General features: G+C 38.3%; 1 protein-coding gene across 1 annotated transcript; it reads left to right on the forward strand.

Moving 5' to 3' along the window:
* Positions 1–2389: 2389 nt before the first annotated feature.
* On the forward strand, positions 2390–3190 carry LOC128728593 (peptidoglycan recognition protein-like). The gene is made up of 3 exons (XM_053822220.1): positions 2390–2472; positions 2546–2786; positions 2890–3190. Exons 2-3 carry the CDS (start codon positions 2572–2574, stop codon positions 3188–3190), a joined length of 516 nt encoding a protein of 171 aa, XP_053678195.1. The 5' UTR covers positions 2390–2472; positions 2546–2571.
* The last annotated feature ends 11996 nt before the right edge of the window (positions 3191–15186 follow it).

The following is a 15186-nucleotide window of genomic DNA, read 5'->3' on the forward strand; positions in this document are numbered from 1 at the left end:
TGCAGGAAGAAAATGAATAAACGTAAACACTACGCATAAACCAAAACTGCACATGTTTGGCTTAAGGAGAGAGAGAGCGGGTCGATCTCTCTAGAATGCGGGGAAGGGCGAATGAAAGATCCAGCAAGAGTCGCCTGCTCAACCGTTGCTCAACTGCTGCTCGACCGCAATTTTGCCCGATGGGAAAAATTGCCCAAGTAGCATTCGAGCAGTCGATTTGTATGGAAAATTTGACATTTCGAGCGGCTCGAACGGCTATATTCGTACGAACCCTCGTAGATCCGATCTGTTCGACTAAGGCTTTAAAAGATCGCCGACCGCTCTCTCTCCGTGAGTCGCAGGCCGGCTGTCGAGGTGATCGGATGCACGTCATCCGGTGCAAAAAAAATGCGTCATAAAATTCGATAGGCTCCGCCTACCGATTTTGAGTAGGGGCGTTGCATTATTTCTATGTTCTTCATTTTCGGTTCCTTCGCATTTTGGGTTCTTTCCCCCCGCCGGCGTTTACTGTCCCACTTGCTTTGTCGATCCAGATCAGGTACCGTCCTTTGCCACGTGCGCTGATGCTAGCTATAGAAGCGCAAATTTCATTTGTTAGTTTGAAAGGGGCTGTTGAGACTTGGAAGAATACAGGGAACCGATGTCGATACGGCTGGTCCGGCTGGCGATGGGTCTTCAACGTCGATGGGTTAAGCATTCTGGCGACTTCAACCTGAAGGGGTATGCATTGCTTTTTGATGTACGTGTGGGCCATGACCGATGGCGGCGATGCATGCGTCCAAAAATAGATCCGGAGTGGGGATGGATTACAACGTATGTGAGCACTTGATGTACGAATGCTTCCATGCAATACGCATATCTCACGCAGTGATTGTATATCGGGTGTAGATTCATATGGTAGATTGCATGCATCGTTTGCACCGCTGATAGTAAACACGAGTGTTATTTTGTTTACTATCATTTCATAGATACAAATCAAGGGAGTTAGATTGAGAATCCCAATGACGATATGGTTTGCGGTTTGCATTTCATACGAGTTTTGGTCTATGCCGCTGGTAAAATATCATGCCTGTACCGTAATCATTGTCCACATGCGATCGCTGATCATAAAACATTAGATCACAAATTGAATAGCAGTAGCAATTGCACGGGTACTGTCAACGTGGGCGAAAAAGGTAAGGGCAACCCAAACACAGGTAGAACGGCCTGCGCGGGTCGAGACCTAAATAAACAAAGGGTTCACCCTACGACAGCGCACAGCCGAATCAAAGAGTGCAACGCAAATGGCTTGCGAGAGCCAAACGATGGGCTTATTCTCTGGTGATGTTTTTACGCTCAGGTAAAATGCTCGTCGAATGGAGGGGGGAAACCGCGGTGCATGTGCTAAACAAAACGGCATGCTATAAATCTTGTGCAGCGATCTCGCTCGTGTTTTGACTGAATGGGACGCATAATTCTTTTACATGAGCCAGAATGATCGGCATGCTTGAAAATTTTTCTCAGTCGAAGAAATGAAACCCTTCGATTGTGTGACAAGGACGTGTATGAAAACTCCATGTATCAGAAGCGTTAAAAAGGTCTGATCCTGATCTGGATCGATAAAGCATGTGGGACAGTACACGCCGGCGGGGGGAGGGAAAGAACCCAAGGCGCGAAGGAACCGAAAATGAAGAACATAGAAATAATGCAACGACCCTACTCAAAATCGGTGGGCGGAGCATCGAATTTTATAACGCATTTTTTTTTTGCACCGGACGACGTGCATCCAATCACCTCGATAGCCGGCGCTCAACTGACGTGAGAGAATTTTCGAGTGACTTATAATGGCGCGTGTCCACCATTCGGACCAAGCTAAAAGAATGAGTGACTAGAATTGAGTGAATGAGAATGAGCGACCAATTTGTGTTTTCCAGAGTCGTGAACCTACGCTATCGGACATCGTCGAGCTGTCTCGATGACAGTTTCAAATTTAAACAGTTTTGAACGGGACTGTATTTACAATAACACTATTATTTCATAGCAAAAGGAGAAATAATTAATTGATTTTTTTTAGATAGAAAAACTAAATATACAAACGAGTGCAATGAGCACCACGTAAGTTTTGCGTGTCCACTGCTCGGACCAAACCAGCAAGCCAACTCCATACAAATTTTTGACATTTGATGTGTCAACAGTTGGTCCGATGGGCAACTCATTCGATTAGCCCGATAGGTGGACACGCGCCATTATACAGCAGACTCGAGCGGTGTGAGAGAACCCAAACGTCACATTTGGGCGCCCATATTTTGATAAACATTGGTGGCTCTCCCGGGGGTAGCTCAAAGTCATTCATAATTGTTGACAGTATAGCATAATCCATACGCACGATTCACGTCTGGTTAAAGAAAATGATAAATATTTTCTTTTCGACAAATGATTGTAGACACTTCGTTTTTTTGTTAGGACTAGTATGGTTTTATAGTTCTCAAAACGGTAAGAATCGTTGATATATAAAACAAATGCAGTGAAGAGCATACAGATTTCCTCCCTTTTTTATATGATTTAGCCATTCTAGCCCAAGATGATGGTTTTATGATATCAAAAACATGCCCGTATATCATAAAACGTGTCCAATGGGGAGCTGCAAAGTCCAAAAACGTTACATATCAGTTGAAACCAGTCGCTACTGTCATCATACATCACTCTGCTACCGAAAAATGTACCACTGATACTTCATGTAAAGAAATGGTTCGCAGTATACAGTCCTTTCACCAAACCAAGCACACGTGGAGCGATATTGGATACAAGTAAGTTGATCATCCTTCTTATTCACAACTTCATATATTTTCAATAAAAAACAATACAATAATTTTGGTTAATTGGGCTTTACCCTTTTTGTGAATATGATAGTTTTCTGATTGGTGCGGGTAATGTGTATGAGGGGATTGGCTGGCATAGAACAGGAGCTCACTTGCGAGGACATAATGACAGATCAATAGGAGTAGCATTCATCGGTAACTACAATAATGACCGGCCATCGATTCGAAGCTTAAACAGTCTTGCTCAATTGCTACACTGTGGTGTAGATACAGGAGAACTTAGCAATGATTATCGTTTGTATGGAGCTATTCAATTGCAAACTACCGATAGCCCCGGCGAATGGCTGTATCTAAAACTACAAGAGTTTAACCATTGGCAGCCAAATGTGTGAATATTATGTACATTCCTTTCAATAAAATTCGAACTTCTCAATCTTCAATTCGATTCGATCTTCTTCTGCTTCACGGTCAACAAAATTGTGTGCTTCTCACAAAATCTATTGGCGAGGGGCTTTGAAACGAGTGGAAACGTCAGAAAATCGCTTATCGATGTGCTACTCACCTCGATCCAAGTTGACAGCCACGCGGTTTTTCGGCTTGCGGATAGAACAAAACTTGGCTTGCTTTCGAGTCGAAAATCAAGCCGCAATACAGACGTTCTCGACGATAAAGCTCCTGTCACTTAGGAGTTTTGTAAAAAATAATTACCAAAATAAAAGAGCTTTGCGCGAGCTCATTTTTCTGGCTAATAGAGAAAATAGAGCGGTAAGACAGAGCATTATCCAGTGAGTGCACAACAACAGCGAATAATGAATCTGCATTAGCCAGAAAAATGACCTCGCGTAAAGCTCTTTTATTTTGGTAATTATTTTTTTACAAAGCTCCTAAGTGACAGGAGCTTTGTCCCCGAGTAAGTCTGTATTGTGAGTTGATTTTCGTCTCAAAAGCAAGCCAAGTTTTGTTCTATCCGCAAGCCAAAAAACCGCGTGGCTGTCAACTTGGGTATCGTTTTTGGGTATAAGCTCAATATATACTCTCCCCCCATTTATCGACAGGACCCTGGCAATATGACGTATGGAACGGTTACATATATTAAAAAATGGGTTAGATCAAAGCTGTCTTGTTTACTTTTATTCAACTAGCAAATAAAATTATATGAGTTTCAAAACATAGAAGTCAATAGAAATAAAAGCAATGAAGTTTCTAAATTTTTACTTTATCCTGACTTAATTTCGATGATGCCTATCAGTATTCAAACAGTTGCTTTTTTACAAATCTAGTCTTGTGTCTTCGGGAAAATTTCCATGGCTTTCATGTATTTAAGCCCTTATCACACAGCATTGCTGGTTTGCTAACTGATTGGTTGTTGTTGGAGTAGGAAGGGGAGAAGGGGAGTGGGGATTTATGCAAAATATCAACCCCTCCCCCACCCAACAACCCCATCAAATCAACAACAACCCGTTTTGTAATCCGATTGATGATTGGGGAGAGAGGTTTAAGCAAAATGTAAGCCCTCCACCACCCAACAACCTCCTCTCTTTCAACAACGCAACGCACACAACAACTCTTTACCCTCTTACAATTAAATACATTTTTACCAAAATATATTTTTTGAAAAACTATATTAACGGTGAAATTTGTTCGACAGTATTTAACTTTACCATGTAAACAATACATTTTTGAGCTAATCCATTTGTTTATACATGTCACCAACCATGGGTGACGTATACATGACAGCGCTCAATTTGTTATGGAGCAGTCAAATCATCCGGTGGGTATATATGAAGTTTTTACCCCTATTTTTTTGACAAGCTCAAAAGAACTAATATTTTTTGAAGGCTAAAGTAGCTTATGGCTCAAAGTTTCCTATAACGATAAATTAAAAAAAGCTCCCAAGTTGACAGCAGCTTTATCGCCGAGAACGTCTATGTTACGGCTTGATTTTCGACTCGAAAGCTAGACGAGTTTTGTTATACTCACCAGCCGAAAAACCAAATGTCTGAAATTTTGAGATGACTTTTGAAATGAGATAAAGCTATGGGTTCTATATACATCATGACGTTTCTATATATAGGGTTCTGTAAAAAACAATGTTTGTTTAGTGTGTGGGGAGAGGAGGAGTTAGAGTGTATTTTGCGTTTTTACCATATTAATTTCTAAATTGAACGTATACCTAAACTCAGATAGGAAATCGTAAGAGAAAAGATAACCAAAGAGCGATAAAAAAAGATAACATTAAGGCGTAAACACCTGGGAAATAAAATTGTGAAGCTGCAAAAAGCCCTTAAATTCAGAAAAAACATGTCGCGCAAACAAGCAATTAAATTGCCAAGTAAATGAACTTACGTACTTTAGTTGCTGTTCTTATGAATAACAGAGGTTGAGAAGGGTCATTAAAAAAAGGACAGAAAAATACAAGAGCGCCCAGCAAGCAAAAGTCTACCATCAAACTACGTAAAACCATCTGTAACGAAGAAATGGAAGAAGAACTATAAGACGCAAAATAGCTACGTAAATGCATTTATTTTTAAGCTGTAACTATACATTGGCAAGAGAAAAAGGTTATGTTTGATCGCATATCATTTTATGAAGGATGTGAGTCTGGGTTGAATAACATAATGGTTGTAACTGTATGGCTAGCCTTTTCATATGCTGTCGTGTAAATCGCCAGCTTGATTCGGAGCCTATGATCTTTTGTTCGAACATTTAGCATGCAGTGTCATTTAGCGCTCGGTTCACTGACAACATGTCGTTTTATCTAGTTAACTTAAAAAAAACAGTGGATATATGCATTCGTATCGATATGCGTGTTGTACTACTTTTTGATAGTTGGACGAATGATATTGTACAAAATTTAAAGCAACAGACTACGGACTAGTTGGAATTTAATGGATACTCTTTCGTTACAGGCACTCATAAAAAAGTGGAAAATGGATTGTCTATACTGGTGCTTAAGGAGCTATTAATGCAATCCAAAGAATGAATCGTAACATCGTAACAACTTGTGGCGTTTATTCGAATTGAGGTACGTTATTGTACCAGATTTCCCGAAACCAAACTGTATCTGTGACATATCGGGTTGTAATCGATTGTTGATGTAGTCAGTTAATTTATTTGCCTTCTGCTGTATAGCATTGCTGGAGTAATATATTGAACTAGCATTGTAAGAAGCAAAGAAGGCGATATAATCTAATGATCCATCTTTAATCCCGAGCCTACGAGTTTTGTCGTGTTTTCGATTCAATGGTTTGGACACAATAGATGCATAAGTTGATGGGAAGAGAACGTTTAGCACACCATATCGAGCTTTGAAGAAGGTGTTGCTATAAAAGTAAAGTTCCCGATCTTAGGAGAATAGAATTTGAAAGCATAGTTTGCGGCTGTTTTATTGTGACTTCACCACACAACATACGATGTTTATTTTTGATTTCGAAGACTTATGGTGAATTTGACAAACTTTATTGGGATATAGTTGCTGTCTGGATTAGATTAGCGCAATATGGTAGTTTAGCAAAACAGTCCATCAGAAACGGAGTACGGATAGACATTGACGCGTATCATGGTCATAAGTGGGTTGTATGTGTTGATCGTTCATTGGTTTTCGGTAAGCTATGTTTTGTACCGAATGATTTTTGCCCAACATCGTCTTTGATGTTTCAGTTTTGAGCAATGAATTTTCATAGTACCAACCCCTATCTGGTGTTTGTTTAATAAGTAGACGTAAAATAGCTACGCAAATGCATATATTTTTAAGTTGTAACTATACATTGGCAAGAGAAAAAGGTTATGTTTGATCGCTTATCATTTTATGAAGGATGTGAGTCTGGGTTGAATAACATAATGGTTGTAACTGTATGGCTAACCTTTCCATGTGCTGTCGTGTAATCCGCCAGCTTCATTCAGAGTCTATGATCTTTTGTTCGAACATTTAGCATGCAGCGTCATTTAGCGCTCGGTTCACTGACAACATCTCGTTTTATCTAGTAAACTTAAAAAAAACCAGTGGATATTTAAGTTCATTGTGATATCGACGGTGACAACATAAACAGAACAGTGTGTGTTGGGGCCAAATGGGGCAATGTATGCATTCGTATCGATATGCGTGTTGTACTACTTTTTGATAGTTGGACGAATGATATTGTACAAAATATAAAGCAACAGACTACGGACTAGTTGGAATTTAATGGATACTCTTTCGTTACAGGCACTCATAAAAAAGTGGAAAATGGATTGTCTACACTGGTGCTTAAGGAGCTATTAATGCAATCCACAGAATGAATCGTAACATCGTAACAACTTGTGGCGTTTATTCGAATTGAGGTACGTTAGATGTACCAGATTTCCCGAAACCAAACTGTATCTGTGACATTTCGGGTTGTAATCGATTGTTGATGTAGTCAGTTAATTTATTTGCCTTCTGCTGTATAGCATTGTTGGAGTAATATATTGAACTAGCATTGTAAGAAGCAAAGCAGGCGATATAATCTAATGGTTCATCTTTAATCCCGAACCTACGAGTTTTGTCGTGTTTTCGATTCAATGGTTTGGATACAATACATGCATAAGTTGATGGGAAGAGAACGTTTAGCACACCATATCCAGCTTTGAAGTAGGTGTTGCTATAAAAGTAAAGTTCCCGATCTTAGGAGAATAGAATTTGAAAGCATAGTTTGCGGCTGTTTTATTGTGCCTTCACCACACAACATATGATGTTTATTTTTCATTTCGAAGACTTATGGTGAATTTGACAAACTTTATTGGGATATAGTTGCTGTCTGGATTAGATCAGCGCAATATGCTAGTTTAGCAAAACAGTCCATCAGAAACGTAGTACGGATAGACATTGACGCATATTATGTTCATCAGTGGGTTGCATGTGTTGATCGTTCATTGGTTTTCGGTAAGCTATGTTTTGTACCGAATGAGTTTTGCCCAACATCGTCTTTGATGTTTCAGTTTTGAGTAATGAATTTTCATAGTACCGACCCCAATCTGGCGTTTGCTTAATAAGTAGACGTAAAATAGCTACGCAAATGCATATATTTTTAAGTTGTAACTATACATTGGCAAGAGAAAAAGGTTATGTTTGATCGCATATCATTTTATGAAGGATGTGAGTCTGGGTTGAATAACATAATGGTTGTAACTGTATGGCTAGCCTTTTCATATGCTGTCGTGTAAATCGCCAGCTTGATTCGGAGCCTATGATCTTTTGTTCGAACATTTAGCATGCAGTGTCATTTAGCGATCGGTTCACTGACAACATGTCGTTTTATCTAGTTAACTTAAAAAAAACAGTGGATATATGCATTCGTATCGATATGCGTGTTGTACTACTTTTTGATAGTTGGACGAATGATATTGTACAAAATATAAAGCAACAGACTACGGACTAGTTGGAATTTAATGGATACTCTTTCGTTACAGGCACTCATAAAAAAGTGGAAAATGGATTGTCTATACTGGTGCTTAAGGAGCTATTAATGCAATCCACAGAATGAATCGTAACATCGTAACAACTTGTGGCGTTTATTCGAATTGAGGTACGTTAGATGTACCAGATTTCCCGAAACCAAACTGTATCTGTGACATTTCGGGTTGTAATCGATTGTTGATGTAGTCAGTTAATTTATTTGCCTTCTGCTGTATAGCATTGTTGGAGTAATATATTGAACTAGCATTGTAAGAAGCAAAGAAGGCGATATAATCTAATGGTCCATCTTTAATCCCGAGCCTACGAGTTTTGTCGTGTTTTCGATTCAATGGTTTGGACACAATAGATGCATAAGTTGATGGGAAGAGAACGTTTAGCACACCATATCCAGCTTTGAAGTAGGTGTTGCTATAAAAGTAAAGTTCCCGGTCTTAGGCGAATAGAATTTGAAAGCATAGTTTGCGGCTGTTTTATTGTGACTTCACCACACAACATATGATGTTTATTTTATATTTCGAAGACTTATGGTGAATTTGACAAACTTTATTGGGATATAGTTGCTGTCTGGATTAGATCAGCGCAATATGCTAGTTTAGCAAAACAGTCCATCAGAAACGTAGTACGGATAGACATTGACGCATATTATGTTCATCAGTGGGTTGCATGTGTTGATCGTTCATTGGTTTTCGGTAAGCTATGTTTTGTACCGAATGAGTTTTGCCCAACATCGTCTTTGATGTTTCAGTTTTGAGTAATGAATTTTCATAGTACCGACCCCAATCTGGCGTTTGCTTAATAAGTAGACGTAAAATAGCTACGCAAATGCATATATTTTTAAGTTGTAACTATACATTGGCAAGAGAAAAAGGTTATGTTTGATCGCTTATCATTTTATGAAGGATGTGAGTCTGGGTTGAATAACATAATGGTTGTAACTGTATGGCTAACCTTTCCATGTGCTGTCGTGTAATCCGCCAGCTTCATTCAAAGTCTATGATCTTTTGTTCGAACATTTAGCATGCAGTGTCATTTAGCGCTCGGTTCACTGACAACATCTCGTTTTATCTAGTAAACTTAAAAAAAACCAGTGGATATTTAAGTTCATTGTGATATCGACGGTGACAACATAAACAGAACAGTGTGTGTTGGGGCCAAATGGGGCAATGTATGCATTCGTATCGATATGCGTGTTGTACTACTTTTTGATAGTTGGACGAATGATATTGTACAAAATATAAAGCAACAGACTACGGACTAGTTGGAATTTAATGGATACTCTTTCGTTACAGGCACTCATAAAAAAGTGGAAAATGGATTGTCTACACTGGTGCTTAAGGAGCTATTAATGCAATCCACAGAATGAATCGTAACATCGTAACAACTTGTGGCGTTTATTCGAATTGAGGTACGTTAGATGTACCAGATTTCCCGAAACCAAACTGTATCTGTGACATTTCGGGTTGTAATCGATTGTTGATGTAGTCAGTTAATTATTTGCCTTCTGCTGTATAGCATTGCTGGAGTAATATATTGAACTAGCATTGTAAGAAGCAAAGCAGGCGATATAATCTAATGGTTCATCTTTAATCCCGAACCTACGAGTTTTGTCGTGTTTTCGATTCAATGGTTTGGATACAATACATGCATAAGTTGATGGGAAGAGAACGTTTAGCACACCATATCCAGCTTTGAAGTAGGTGTTGCTATAAAAGTAAAGTTCCCGATCTTAGGAGAATAGAATTTGAAAGCATAGTTTGCGGCTGTTTTATTGTGCCTTCACCACACAACATATGATGTTTATTTTTCATTTCGAAGACTTATGGTGAATTTGACAAACTTTATTGGGATATAGTTGCTGTCTGGATTAGATCAGCGCAATATGCTAGTTTAGCAAAACAGTCCATCAGAAACGTAGTACGGATAGACATTGACGCATATTATGTTCATCAGTGGGTTGCATGTGTTGATCGTTCATTGGTTTTCGATAAGCTATGTTTTGTACCGAATGAGTTTTGCCCAACATCGTCTTTGATGTTTCAGTTTTGAGTAATGAATTTTCATAGTACCGACCCCAATCTGGCGTTTGCTTAATAAGTAGACGTAAAATAGCTACGCAAATGCATATATTTTTAAGTTGTAACTATACATTGGCAAGAGAAAAAGGTTACGTTTGATCGCATATCATTTTATGAAGGATGTGAGTCTGGGTTGAATAACATAATGGTTGTAACTGTATGGCTAGCCTTTTCATATGCTGTCGTGTAAATCGCCAGCTTGATCAAATCGCCAGTGTCATTTAGCGCTCGGTTCACTGACAACATGTCGTTTTATCTAGTTAACTTAAAAAAAAACAGTGGATATATGCATTCGTATCGATATGCGTGTTGTACTACTTTTTGATAGTTGGATGAATGATATTGTACAAAATATAAAGCAACAGACTACGGACTAGTTGGAATTTAATGGATACTCTTTCGTTACAGGCACTCATAAAAAAGTTGAAAATGGATTGTCTATACTGGTGCTTAAGGAGCTATTAATGCAATCCAAAGAATGAATCATAACATCGTAACAACTTGTGGCGTTTATTCGAATTGAGGTACGTTATTGTACCAGATTTCCCGAAACCAAACTGTATCTGTGACATATCGGGTTGTAATCGATTGTTGATGTAGTCAGTTAATTTATTTGCCTTCTGCTGTATAGCATTGCTGGAGTAATATATTGAACTAGCATTGTAAGAAGCAAAGAAGGCGATATAATCTAATGGTCCATCTTTAATCCCGAGCCTACGAGTTTTGTCGTGTTTTCGATTCAATGGTTTGGACACAATAGATGCATAAGTTGATGGGAAGAGAACGTTTAGCACACCATATCGAGCTTTGAAGAAGGTGTTGCTATAAAAGTAAAGTTCCCGATCTTAGGAGAATAGAATTTGAAAGCATAGTTTGCGGCTGTTTTATTGTGATTTCACCACACAACATACGATGTTTATTTTTCATTTCGAAGACTTATGGTGAATTTGACAAACTTTATTGGGATATAGTTGCTGTCTGGATTAGATCAGCGCAATATGCTAGTTTAGCAAAACAGTCCATCAGAAACGTAGTACGGATAGACATTGACGCATATTATGTTCATCAGTGGGTTGCATGTGTTGATCGTTCATTGGTTTTCGGTAAGCTATGTTTTGTACCGAATGAGTTTTGCCCAACATCGTCTTTGATGTTTCAGTTTTGAGTAATGAATTTTCATAGTATCGACCCCAATCTGGCGTTTGCTTAATAAGTAGACGTAAAATAGCTACGCAAATGCATATATTTTTAAGTTGTAACTATACATTGGCAAGAGAAAAAGGTTATGTTTGATCGCATATCATTTTATGAAGGATGTGAGTCTGGGTTGAATAACATAATGGTTGTAACTGTATGGCTAGCCTTTTCATATGCTGTCGTGTAAATCGCCAGCTTGATTCGGAGCCTATGATCTTTTGTTCGAACATTTAGCATGCAGTGTCATTTAGCGCTCGGTTCACTGACAACATGTCGTTTTATCTAGTTAACTTAAAAAAAACAGTGGATATATGCATTCGTATCGATATGCGTGTTGTACTACTTTTTGATAGTTGGACGAATGATATTGTACAAAATTTAAAGCAACAGACTACGGACTAGTTGGAATTTAATGGATACTCTTTCGTTACAGGCACTCATAAAAAAGTGGAAAATGGATTGTCTATACTGGTGCTTAAGGAGCTATTAATGCAATCCAAAGAATGAATCGTAACATCGTAACAACTTGTGGCGTTTATTCGAATTGAGGTACGTTATTGTACCAGATTTCCCGAAACCAAACTGTATCTGTGACATATCGGGTTGTAATCGATTGTTGATGTAGTCAGTTAATTTATTTGCCTTCTGCTGTATAGCATTGCTGGAGTAATATATTGAACTAGCATTGTAAGAAGCAAAGAAGGCGATATAATCTAATGATCCATCTTTAATCCCGAGCCTACGAGTTTTGTCGTGTTTTCGATTCAATGGTTTGGACACAATAGATGCATAAGTTGATGGGAAGAGAACGTTTAGCACACCATATCGAGCTTTGAAGAAGGTGTTGCTATAAAAGTAAAGTTCCCGATCTTAGGAGAATAGAATTTGAAAGCATAGTTTGCGGCTGTTTTATTGTGACTTCACCACACAACATACGATGTTTATTTTTGATTTCGAAGACTTATGGTGAATTTGACAAACTTTATTGGGATATAGTTGCTGTCTGGATTAGATTAGCGCAATATGGTAGTTTAGCAAAACAGTCCATCAGAAACGGAGTACGGATAGACATTGACGCGTATCATGGTCATAAGTGGGTTGTATGTGTTGATCGTTCATTGGTTTTCGGTAAGCTATGTTTTGTACCGAATGATTTTTGCCCAACATCGTCTTTGATGTTTCAGTTTTGAGCAATGAATTTTCATAGTACCAACCCCTATCTGGTGTTTGTTTAATAAGTAGACGTAAAATAGCTACGCAAATGCATATATTTTTAAGTTGTAACTATACATTGGCAAGAGAAAAAGGTTATGTTTGATCGCTTATCATTTTATGAAGGATGTGAGTCTGGGTTGAATAACATAATGGTTGTAACTGTATGGCTAACCTTTCCATGTGCTGTCGTGTAATCCGCCAGCTTCATTCAGAGTCTATGATCTTTTGTTCGAACATTTAGCATGCAGCGTCATTTAGCGCTCGGTTCACTGACAACATCTCGTTTTATCTAGTAAACTTAAAAAAAACCAGTGGATATTTAAGTTCATTGTGATATCGACGGTGACAACATAAACAGAACAGTGTGTGTTGGGGCCAAATGGGGCAATGTATGCATTCGTATCGATATGCGTGTTGTACTACTTTTTGATAGTTGGACGAATGATATTGTACAAAATATAAAGCAACAGACTACGGACTAGTTGGAATTTAATGGATACTCTTTCGTTACAGGCACTCATAAAAAAGTGGAAAATGGATTGTCTACACTGGTGCTTAAGGAGCTATTAATGCAATCCACAGAATGAATCGTAACATCGTAACAACTTGTGGCGTTTATTCGAATTGAGGTACGTTAGATGTACCAGATTTCCCGAAACCAAACTGTATCTGTGACATTTCGGGTTGTAATCGATTGTTGATGTAGTCAGTTAATTTATTTGCCTTCTGCTGTATAGCATTGTTGGAGTAATATATTGAACTAGCATTGTAAGAAGCAAAGCAGGCGATATAATCTAATGGTTCATCTTTAATCCCGAACCTACGAGTTTTGTCGTGTTTTCGATTCAATGGTTTGGATACAATACATGCATAAGTTGATGGGAAGAGAACGTTTAGCACACCATATCCAGCTTTGAAGTAGGTGTTGCTATAAAAGTAAAGTTCCCGATCTTAGGAGAATAGAATTTGAAAGCATAGTTTGCGGCTGTTTTATTGTGCCTTCACCACACAACATATGATGTTTATTTTTCATTTCGAAGACTTATGGTGAATTTGACAAACTTTATTGGGATATAGTTGCTGTCTGGATTAGATCAGCGCAATATGCTAGTTTAGCAAAACAGTCCATCAGAAACGTAGTACGGATAGACATTGACGCATATTATGTTCATCAGTGGGTTGCATGTGTTGATCGTTCATTGGTTTTCGGTAAGCTATGTTTTGTACCGAATGAGTTTTGCCCAACATCGTCTTTGATGTTTCAGTTTTGAGTAATGAATTTTCATAGTACCGACCCCAATCTGGCGTTTGCTTAATAAGTAGACGTAAAATAGCTACGCAAATGCATATATTTTTAAGTTGTAACTATACATTGGCAAGAGAAAAAGGTTACGTTTGATCGCATATCATTTTATGAAGGATGTGAGTCTGGGTTGAATAACATAATGGTTGTAACTGTATGGCTAGCCTTTTCATATGCTGTCGTGTAAATCGCCAGCTTGATTCGGAGCCTATGATCTTTTGTTCGAACATTTAGCATGCAGTGTCATTTAGCGATCGGTTCACTGACAACATGTCGTTTTATCTAGTTAACTTAAAAAAAACAGTGGATATATGCATTCGTATCGATATGCGTGTTGTACTACTTTTTGATAGTTGGACGAATGATATTGTACAAAATATAAAGCAACAGACTACGGACTAGTTGGAATTTAATGGATACTCTTTCGTTACAGGCACTCATAAAAAAGTGGAAAATGGATTGTCTATACTGGTGCTTAAGGAGCTATTAATGCAATCCACAGAATGAATCGTAACATCGTAACAACTTGTGGCGTTTATTCGAATTGAGGTACGTTAGATGTACCAGATTTCCCGAAACCAAACTGTATCTGTGACATTTCGGGTTGTAATCGATTGTTGATGTAGTCAGTTAATTTATTTGCCTTCTGCTGTATAGCATTGTTGGAGTAATATATTGAACTAGCATTGTAAGAAGCAAAGAAGGCGATATAATCTAATGGTCCATCTTTAATCCCGAGCCTACGAGTTTTGTCGTGTTTTCGATTCAATGGTTTGGACACAATAGATGCATAAGTTGATGGGAAGAGAACGTTTAGCACACCATATCCAGCTTTGAAGTAGGTGTTGCTATAAAAGTAAAGTTCCCGATCTTAGGAGAATAGAATTTGAAAGCATAGTTTGCGGCTGTTTTATTGTGACTTCACCACACAACATATGATGTTTATTTTATATTTCGAAGACTTATGGTGAATTTGACAAACTTTATTGGGATATAGTTGCTGTCTGGATTAGATCAGCGCAATATGCTAGTTTAGCAAAACAGTCCATCAGAAACGTAGTACGGATAGACATTGACGCATATTATGTTCATCAGTGGGTTGCATGTGTTGATCGTTCATTGGTTTTCGGTAAGCTATGTTTTGTACCGAATGAGTTTTGCCCA

The sequence above is a fragment of the Anopheles nili genome, chromosome X (assembly GCF_943737925.1).
Source record: "Anopheles nili chromosome X, idAnoNiliSN_F5_01, whole genome shotgun sequence".
Lineage (NCBI taxonomy): Eukaryota > Metazoa > Arthropoda > Insecta > Diptera > Culicidae > Anopheles > Anopheles nili.

Excerpts from the sequence above, each read along its gene's own strand:
- LOC128728593 (XM_053822220.1), top strand. The coding sequence starts at position 2,572 with ATGATATCAAAAACATGCCCGTATATCATAAAACGTGTCCAATGGGGA. Across the intron at positions 2,787-2,889 it reads TGGAGCGATATTGGATACAA|TTTTCTGATTGGTGCGGGTA; the intron begins GTAAGTTGATCA and ends TGAATATGATAG.